This window comes from Entelurus aequoreus, linkage group LG06 (genome assembly GCF_033978785.1).
Source record: "Entelurus aequoreus isolate RoL-2023_Sb linkage group LG06, RoL_Eaeq_v1.1, whole genome shotgun sequence".
Taxonomy (NCBI): Eukaryota; Metazoa; Chordata; class Actinopteri; order Syngnathiformes; family Syngnathidae; genus Entelurus; species Entelurus aequoreus.
Window position 1 is genome coordinate 47,329,786 of NC_084736.1, and position 10,338 is coordinate 47,340,123.

General features: G+C 41.7%; 1 protein-coding gene across 1 annotated transcript in view; it reads right to left on the minus strand.

The window, feature by feature from the left end:
- cmya5 (cardiomyopathy associated 5) overlaps positions 1-10,011 on the minus strand; it is a 30,048-nt gene extending 20,037 nt beyond the window's left edge. Inside the window, exons 1-4 of the mRNA XM_062050865.1 lie at positions 9,852-10,011; positions 8,680-9,322; positions 6,140-8,572; positions 490-585 (exon numbers count right to left, since the gene is read on the minus strand). Of these exons, the coding sequence (XP_061906849.1) occupies positions 490-585; positions 6,140-8,572; positions 8,680-9,322; positions 9,852-9,961 (3,282 nt within the window). The 5' untranslated portion in view covers positions 9,962-10,011. The remainder of the gene's footprint in view (positions 1-489; positions 586-6,139; positions 8,573-8,679; positions 9,323-9,851) is intronic.
- Positions 10,012-10,338: the final 327 nt, after the last annotated feature.

Below are 10,338 nucleotides of genomic sequence, written 5' to 3' on the forward strand. Positions count from 1 at the left end.
CTTGTAAATCTAATTGCTGGAATGAACAAACATTTGCATGTTATTCTAATTTTTTACAGTAGGGTGGTATCAAACAAGTATCGAATATCGTGGAAATTCATAGGTATCGACTATGGAAATGCTGATATGATGACAACCCTAATTAACAATTTTTTTTACTACTACTTACTCTTGTTCATGAGATACGTACATTAAAGAGGAAAAATATTAGAAACACTGGATCTTGTGCAGAGCACATTGCATCAAACATGTACCTAATGTTGTGGCCTGCATTTGTCCAAATTGCATTGTTTTTTTTGTTTGTTTTATTACAATTCAGCTCATTTTATAGTAATATTTCAGTGTCGAACAGTTGTTGGCATGAAGATTGTTCACCCATACTGAATGAGGTGACTCATCCTTATATAACGTGTAATCTAATTTTGTCCGTAATGCAAGATGATGAATACTGTCAACTAAAAAATATGCCAAAAAGAAACAAAAGCAAACCTCCACACAGTTGTAAGACAGTTCCAGCTCAGACACCAGGTCCTCGATGTTCTCAGACCTCCCTTGCAGCTCTGAGATCCAATCACTCAGCCGCTCCTGTTCCCAGACATTTTGATACTTTAATGATACGCACAACCCAACATGGCAGTCAGGCAACAGGATCATCAAGTGTGCAACAGGAATAATAAGTTGATGTTGGATGTGCATTTATTTGGCCTAAAAATAGCCTGGGTGGACAAACTGTTCCGGGTTAACGTGCATTAATGATTGAAAACAACACATTGTTGGCCCTGTGGTATTGGCTTAGCGCGTGTGAACGGATCACATCGGTCCTCGCTTGATTTCGTCACTGAGGAACTTTACAGCGATCAACAAAAACAGTCACAGATTGAGTGAAATGCTAATTTATTGTTTTTTCACCAATTATTAACTGTGTTTGCCGTAAATTTTGTTACGGTATGCACTTTGGCAGTGGTGTGCCATCAGGGCCAACAAGGACTTCTCTGCTGGCCTAACGTAACCAGAAATCATGATCATAATTAAAGATAAAAGTAATTATTAATGTACTTTCCCTAAATATCTAAAAGTATTCATATTCTCTTCATGTCATATTATGCTCGTTCCAGTGCTGTTGTTTTTAGTTTATGTAGTTTTTATCCAATCAGAATTCAGCTAGCTTATGTTGCCATGCTGTACCAAATCTGCCTGAGTCCTTCAGAATCAACAATGCGGGCGTCTGTGCACTGTAAGTGAACGGGTACATACAGTTGATAGATAGATAATTGCGATAGCCAATCAGATCACTAGTTGTTGTCAGTAAGGCCTTCTAGATGGCCTTACATTGAACGTGACATTTACACGTCCTGTGATTGGATACTCACTGGTTTGAGCCGCGGCGGTGCTATGCAGATCAGCAGAGCGTTTAGACCGTTAGCGGATGAATTTGAGAACACATACAGTTGATAGACAATTGCAACAGCCAATCAGATCCCAAGTTGTTGATAGTAGCCTATCTAGGTAGCCTGATGTTAACGAGACTATGATTGGATACTCACTTGTCATTCCAAAGTGAGTATCCAATCACAAGTTGCAATTTACTAAAAGCAGAAAGTGTTGCGCCGTAGCCATACCGGGCTAGCAGAGAAATCACAGATACTCACTTTTGTAACCCACAACGAAGGATAACAAAACGTTCATTAGGTGGCAGATATACCTGTATATATTTGCAAGGCGATTTTCAAGAAGGATATTTAAAGAGAAACTACATATTGTGAGACGATGTCGGCCAACCACCGCCAGCTGTCCTGGCAATGAAATGGGGAAATGGCCGCCACTTCCACTTAAATCAACCGACTACGAGTGGCACCACTGGCTTATACGGCGTCGAATGGGTTCTACAAATTGTGAGTTCAAATATTTGATTTCATTATTTTTTCACGTTTAATATGTTTTTTGCAATTTTAATTTTGACAGTACCACATTAGATATGTTTTAATTGCTGATGCGGGTTTATTGATTTTTAAATGTGCCAGAAAATAACCACTTTTGTACACTGTTGATGTGTTTCAATACGGAGTAGTGTGGCTTTATAGTACTTCTCCAGCAATGGTCATGTGGTATTTTGAGAGGTTATCATTGAAGTCGGACATCAATGAAGGCCTAGGTGGGAAACGCACAGCCCGCCACTGCAATTTGGTCATTTCAGGTTCTGGGTGGGAAACATGAGGCTGAAAAGGGTCTCTCAAGTAATATCCAATGTCATAATACCACAGTTATTGCACACTTTGGTATTTTTAGAAACTGTATTTAACAGTAAATAAGGGGCCAAATATAAGAACAAGAACCATTAAAGCTCCTCACCACTACAAACTACAACAAAAGTAAACCTATAGTTAAATGAATACACATTTTTGTGTCAGGCTTGTTACTGACAGTTTGGTTATGTTTGGGTTTTCCTCTGTGTTTGTGTTTATTCCCTATCAGCGCTCTTATTTTGGTTCCATTTCCTGAATGTCTCTCTGAGCGCTCGTTTCCCTCACCTGTTACCTGGTTGCAGTTGCCAATCAGGCTACTATTCATGCCTGCCTCGCCCTCCAGTCAGGGCTTGATGATTGTATCCTGTACCCTGTTTCCTGTCTCCTGTTATCCTGGTTCCTGTTGGTTGTTTCCTGGTTCCTGTTTTCCCGTTTTCCCTGCATGTGCACTTACCAGTTGCACTATTGGGTTTTTGTTACATTAAAGTCATGTTTTCCTGCGCTACGCCTGCCATCTCTGCATCTTGGGATTCGTCACCAGCAGTCCCTGACAGAATCATCGAACCCTGACTGGAGGGCGAGGCAGGTATAAATAGTAGCCTGATTGGCAACTGCAACCAGGTGTGCCCGGCTGCCAATCAAGCACAGGTGAGGGAAACGAGCGCTCAGGGAGACATGCAGGAAATGGAACCAAAATAAGAGCACTGACAGGAAACAAACCCAAACACAGAGGAAAACCCAAAGATAACCAGACTGTCAGTAACAAGCCTGACATTTTGTACACAAAGAAAAGTGATCATATTGGATTGTACAAACAGGAGAGATGGTCATGAGTGTACACGAGTGGGGTGGCATGGCGTAGTGGGTAGAGCGGCCGTGCCAGAAACCTGAAGGTTGCAGGTTCGCTCCCCGCCTCTTACCATCCAAATCGCTGCTGTTGTGTCTTTGGGCAGGACACTTCACCCTTGCCCCCGGTGCCGCTCACACTGGTGAATGAATGATGAATGATAGGTGGTGGTCGGAGGGGCCATAGGCGCAAATTGGCAGCCACGCTTCCGTCAGTCTACCCCAGGGCAGCTGTGGCTACGAAAGTAGCTTACCACCACCAGGTGTGAGTGAATGATGGGTTCTCACTTCTCTGTGAAGCGCTTTGAGTGTCTAGAAAAGCGCTATATAAATCTAATCCATTATTATTATTATTATTATTATTATTATAATAAGGTGAAGTAGTGTAAGCACATTATAGCATACTGTAACATTGAATTAGGGAGCATAGTGTATCATAATATAGTATAGCATAACATAATAGTGTTGTGTATCATAGACTCGCAAACTTATTTAAAGGGGCTGTTTTTAACTTGATCAGTTACATAATTTAAGGCAAAAAAATATAACAAAAACACCATTGGCTAGCTTGTGTTACCATAAGTGGTTTAACAGAACACATTTGTGTTAAAACAATCTGTATTTTTCACAATTACTAAGTTTGTGTAGTAAAGATTATTTTAACTGGCCCGAATAAATTTAACAGTTCACACGTACACGCAGAAAGTGCCTGCACACGTAAAAAAGCAGTCCAAAAGAAGCAACAATTTGCAGTCACTTTGTTGTTATGATATACATTCAATGACAGCTAACACTAATTATGCAAGGTGCTATCATTAGCTACCAACACCCTAAGCTGTGTGTTACGTACGTACGTACACAGTCACATCCGAAAAGCCGGAAGTGGGCGGGATATACTGTGTAAAATACATTAGAAAGTTGGCGCCCTCTATAGGCATCTGTGTAAATCACTATTTGGTGTACTCCAAAAAATCGTTTCATATCCAAATTGCGATTTTTATTCATTCCAAGTCTAAAATGATTCATAATTTCCGAGAATAAAATAAAAATATGTATATCTTTTTTATTTTTCAATTTTTTTTTTCTTTTTAAGAATACTCTTTTGGATTAATAGCATGAAACCACTATTATTGATACTGTTGCTTTTATCCATTTTTGTTTTTCCTTTTTTTAGTATTGTAATAAATACCGTATTTTTCGGACAAAAAGTCGCAGTTTTTTTCATAGTTTGGCCGGGGGTGCGACTTATACTCAGGAGCGACTTATGTGTGAAATTATTAACACATTACCGTAAAATATCAAATAATATTATTTAGCTCATTCACGTAAGAGACTAGACGAATAAGATTTCATGGGATTTAGCGATTAGGAGTGACAGATTGTTTGGTAAATGTATAGCATGTTCTATATGTTATAGTTATTTGAATGACTCTTACCATAATATGTTACGTTAACATACCAGGCACGTTCTCAGTTGGTTATTTATGCGTCATATAACGTACACTTATTCAGCCTGTTCACACTTCTATTCTTGGTGTTGGGTTTTATCAAATACATTTCCCCCAAAAATGCGACTTATATATGTTTTTTTCCTTCTTTATTATGCATTTTCGGCCAGTGCGACTTATACTCCGGAGCGACTTATACTCCGAAAAATACGGTAAGTATTTTATTTGTATGTCTTCTCAATTGCTTTGTAAATTTCTATCGGAAGCATTTAAAAGCAAGGATTGGGTTGGAGTCGCTGTATTTTGTTAATAAGTACGATTAACATTCTGTGATTTTTGTAAATAACATTGTTATTAAAGACGTTTTTTAGGCCAACACTGCGCGTATAAGTCGCACATCAGCAGCCAAGAAGAGCTTTTGTAACCTGTGTTGAAAAGGTTTTATTATCATTTATATACCAAATAATATATTGCCAGAATCGTGTTGAATTGAAAATCGATTCTGAATCAAATCGTCAGCCCAAGAATCGAAATCAAATCAAATCGTGAGGTGCCCAAAGATGATCAAATAGTCTATTAAACAGGCAAAAAAATATTTAAAGACACATCTTTATGTTTTTCAATATTAGTATTAACATTTTAGCTCTTTCTCATTTCATCACATTTTTGATGTTTAGTTTTTTTCTGGGGCCATAAAAAGAACAGCCACGTTTGTCAATTAAGACACGTCCGCGTGACCTAATCATACATTTGATCGTTTGTAGTGTGAAAGATACTGTATATATTAAATGACAAAATACAAAAATACAGCGTTATTAACGACTGTACTCACTTTCTATTTTAATTACATTTCCGCATTCCTTCTATTCATATGCATGCGCAGGTGCATGAATTCTAATGGGGAGCATGTCTTGCTTGAACCTGGACGAAAAAGGGTCTCCAGACTCTTACAGTATTTAGCACGATGGCTAGCTGTTATTCCTGCTAATGCGACTCTAAGGAGACAAGCAGAGCAGCGTGTTGTGCAGACGTCCACACCTGTCGCCATCTAATAACAGACCACGGAGCTCTGTGCGCATACACAATGTCCTTTGGTGTGGGCCGCTTCACCGGGGTTTAAGATGAGCCACTGTTGCATACCAGCCGCCGCAGGCTGTGAAAGTGCTTGATTTGATATGCAGGGGAGCCTGCCTTTTAAATGTTGATATCGCCAACGATCACCCTCATTTAATGATGGCAGTCAAAATTGTGATTGTGATTAAAATTTGATTAGGGAAAACGATTTATCAGTTAATTAATCATTCCAACTACACTTCTTAGCGCAACCCCAATCCTAATTGTTCATCTTACCAAGACATTTTAGACAACTGTAGATGTCCAACTTTGTCGTTTGGTTTGGGGAAGTAAAGCCCTTTTCTGTTTTGGTATGGCCAGTGCATAAAGTAATGATTTATGGATACAATGCCATTCGCTATACATTAAATTTAGTCCGTTTTACCGGAAAAGTGTTAGTTCCTGTAGCGTATTTTGTCCAAAAATGAATTATGAGAATCCTGACATATGTTTGATTTGAACATTATTCACATTGTCATGATACGTTACCTTGATCTCCTCGTAAGATTTGTCCACATCAGTGACCTCGTGGTCACGATGGTCCCCAGACTCACGGTCGTCCTTTGACAGCAAACACTGACACGTTTGACAGAACCAGTCCATCCCCTGGAGCTCAGCAGCCAGTTGAGCCTGATGCTGCTCCTCGGCATCAATGATGTCATAATCAGCCTCAACGAGCTCTTCATCTGCAAACACATCCGAGAGCCTGTTGTCGTTCACCACCTCGTCAGACTCGGCTTGAGCTCGCTTCTGTGTATCTCCAAGTACTTGAGGTTCTGCTGTGTCCTTGGTGTCCTGTTCCATTACCATTTCATACTCATCTTCTTCTTCCGGTGATTCATCTTGAGATGTCTTTTGTGGCATGTCCTCCCTTAAAGTACCAATCTCCAGACCTTTTTTTATATCATCTCTTCCTGGGGTAAGCTCAGCCTTTTCGTCTACATCTGCGGCATCTGGTTGCACATCCTCCTTGTACAGCTCAAATAAATCTGTCTGTGGGGTAAAACTCCTCAAAGGTGAAACAACACCCTCATTTTTGTCCTCCTCTGTTCTCAGCTTGTCTATCTCAGCCTTATTCTCAGGAGGTGAAGGTGAGGACCTCCTCTTTAACTCATCAATCTGTCCAATTGGTTCTTCCTCAAGTTGAGACTCTGCCAATGTTTCTCTGGTGTTATTGCCATGTGCAGTGAGATGTTCAAATTCCAAGTCCAGATCAGGAGGAGTCACTGTATTGCTTTTTGGAACCGTCTCTGAGCAGGGACTCATCTCTATGTCCATCTCAACAGCTTCGCCTTTGGGAACGAAGACGATCAAGTCGTTGTTTGTCTCCTGAATGGCTACCTCATCTTCTGCAGTTGTCTGTTGCTCACATTCAAGCTGAGCTGAATTTGTCTCTTCTTCTTTTACTTCCACATCGACTTCAATAACGTCTTGTGGCAGAACCTCCGCTCTTGTTTCTCCTTCAGGGACCTCCTCCTGAAGATCAATCTGGACTCTAGTTTGAGTCACATCTTGATCAGCAGTCTTCTCAGTTACCGTCATGACTGCATGCACCATAGGCTCACTGCCAGCTAAGGCCTCCACTGATGCAGCTTGTTTAGGATCAAGCTCTTTTGTCTTCCACCTTGTCTCAACTGATGGTTCATTAGAGTTCAACATCTCCTGTCTCACAATACCCAATTCTGCGACAGTCACCTCTTGGGCTTCCTTCTCCACAACTGCCACCATCTTCCTCTCAGTTTCTGTGTTTTCAAAGACTTCGTCTTGTGTGTCTTGCTGAGGGTTCTCAGCACGGGTTGGTGGTACCTCGCCTCCCTGTTCCTGTACTTGAGCTTGGGATAGTTTTTCAGATTGAATCACACGATCATTGCCTCGATCATCTCTCTGGTGCTCCTCTTTTTCTATTTTAACATCCAGTGGTTGGATTGTTGTAAGTGACTTTTTAGTCAGTTTTTTCTGAGCCTGCATCCCTTCATTCTTTGGCCTATTCTCATGAACTGATTTTATTGGAACAGCCTGCTCTTTACTACCTTCACAGTGTTGCACCCCTTCCTTTGCCATTTTTGTAACCAGTTCTTCAGTTTTTCCTGCTTCTGTATAATCTTCTGTGTTGATATCTTGCTTTGTGTCGTCTCTCTTCCCCTCATCTTCTTCCTCGGCTCTCGTTAGACATCCTGTCATTTCAAACGTACTCTGTGGCCATATCATCCTCCCTTCCCTCTTGTCCTCTACAGAGTCTACTGGCACCTCTACTGTGGGGGTTTCATCTTTCAAAATGAACTTTTCCAGGTATCCTTCTGTTTCCTCCAAATCTGACAAACCTTTTCTGAAGGATTTCTCAGATGTCACACTCTCCACTTCTGAGTATTCTTCGTCGCTCTTGAGTCTCTCGCCTATATAATCCGCATAAAGGTCCGAGTACATGAAGGACATGGCGGTGGGTTCTTCCAGCAGGATGGGGTCAATGATTTTAGGGGGTCCAGGGGAGATAAAAATAGGAGTGAGGGTGGTTTCTTCAGTCTCGAATAATATTGATCCGCTCTCTTTCGTCGATCTTTGGCTCTCTCGTCTTGCTCTCCTTTCATCTCTGTCGTTTACCTCCTCGTCTGCTCTCCGCTGCATTGCATCAGCAGGAGCGCCTTCTCCATAGAAGACTTCATCCAGGTGTTCCCCGACTATGTCCACATCTGTCACAAAGACAAACGATTCTTCTGATTCTGATGGTCTGTCTTTGACTGTCTTCGCAGGCAAGGCCTCGGCTTCCTTAACCGGTTCTTCCACTTCCTCTTGATGGTCTGGAGCTTTTTGTCCAGGAACCACTTCATCTATTAGGGTGAACTTCTCAAAATAGTCGATATCGTTGGAGCCATCTTTAGGAGTGCATGTGTTTCTCAGTCCAGGGTCCAATGATGACTCAAAAGGCTGCGGAATGATAAGTAAACAAATGAACCCACAGATGAATGAACAAAATAGTTGTTTTAGTGGATATGAAAAACACAGTAAAATGTTACGGACTAGTCAATAAATACCTCGTTGCATTCTGGTGTTTCCTCCTCCTGTGGGGGAACATCGTCCTGTGTAGTCTCATTAAGGTGGTTTCGCGATCTGATCTTAGGAGTCTGGTCCAGATAAGACAAGTTGTCCTGTAGTTCGGTGTTTTCCTCTTCATCCACCGTAGGAAGTTTGGACGGAACCCTGATGTTAAGTATCTCATAACCCTCTGAAATCAAACTAAACAGCTGCTGATCTTTGCTTTTGATATCTTCCAAATCTGGTTCAGTTTCGTTCTCCTGCTCCTTGACATTAGGAAGCGACACCTCTACCATTTCAGGTCTCTCAACCCCCAGAGCAGATGTCGCCCTGGAACCGCTAGATCTGCTCAACATTTCCCTCAATCTGCTACTCCTGCCTCCGGACCTAGTTCTCCTACGGATTACTTTGTCCTCATCAAAGATAATGGTGATCTTTCCGGCGGCCCCGGACCCTTCCATGCTGCAGGCTTCAGAGATGGAGCTGGTCTCAGAAGCCCAGGGGGTGGAGCAGCGACTAGAGGCTGTCTCCCAAACAATACCACTGTCCTCGCTTTGGACAGTTACCATGGAAAATGACGGATCCACCATCAGGCACTGGAGTTTGGGTTTCACAGACTGGTCCTGAACAAGCTCACGTAGACTGGAAAGGAAAGGAGGAAGCTTTAGAAGGAAGGGGTTGCGACACGCCCCGAAGGAAGAGGAACACACTTAAAAAAGGTGCAATCAAAAGCTGATTAAACCACATTGACCGAAAGTGTTCCTTGTAGCCGAACTCTTGGACCGAGAGGAGTGATGTGATGAAAAAATAAAGATAAAATGTCTGATGAGTCGATCCAAGGCATCATGCATGTAACAGGAGACTTCCAAAACACACCATATCAATTTCTTAAACTATGTAAGATGGGGAGTATATGCGCACTACCCAACATGAAGCATGATAAATGAGAGAATGTATTGGCAGAATTTGTCTGCCCACAGTCTCTAAACTCCTTGCAGCTGGATATTTGATCACATCTTAGGTGTCAGTGCCAACTTGGATCACGCTCCACAGCCACTTAGAAGCTGGATTTAACACGAGAAAGATGTGCAAAAACAATTCCATTAAATCTCCTTCCTGCATGGCGCACTTGGCAGAATTCTAACAAAGTCCAGACTAGTGTGTCAAGCACCTGTTTTGCAGCTCCTCCAGTTCGTCCTTATCGTTCTGGCTGGTGACATCTAGAGCCTCACACGGAAACTCTGTCAGCTTGGTCATATCAGAGTCCTCACATTCCTCCATTGTTCCTTTCCTGTGTTGCGTTCCTCTCTTTTTGAGGGGGTTCTTCTTGATGTTTTCGGACACTATTGAGTCCAGGAGCATTAGTCTGTTGCGTTTGTGTCATTTGAAGTTGGGAGGGGTCCATCTGACTAAGCTCAGGGACATAAATAGACAAAGTAGGGAATGAAAAGAGGGGAGAGCGGGAAAGAGGTGTTGGGTCTCACTGGGTCTTGAGTCAGGTGTTTGGATTTCAATGCATGAACTACATACTTACAAAATGTTACTGCAAATGTACATGATGTGGACATCAATCTGTACTAATGAATTACAGCTAAAGTCAATGTTGTGTAACCTTAAGAGGAAAATCCCTTGTGGAGTTAAATATAGGCCATGGGCTG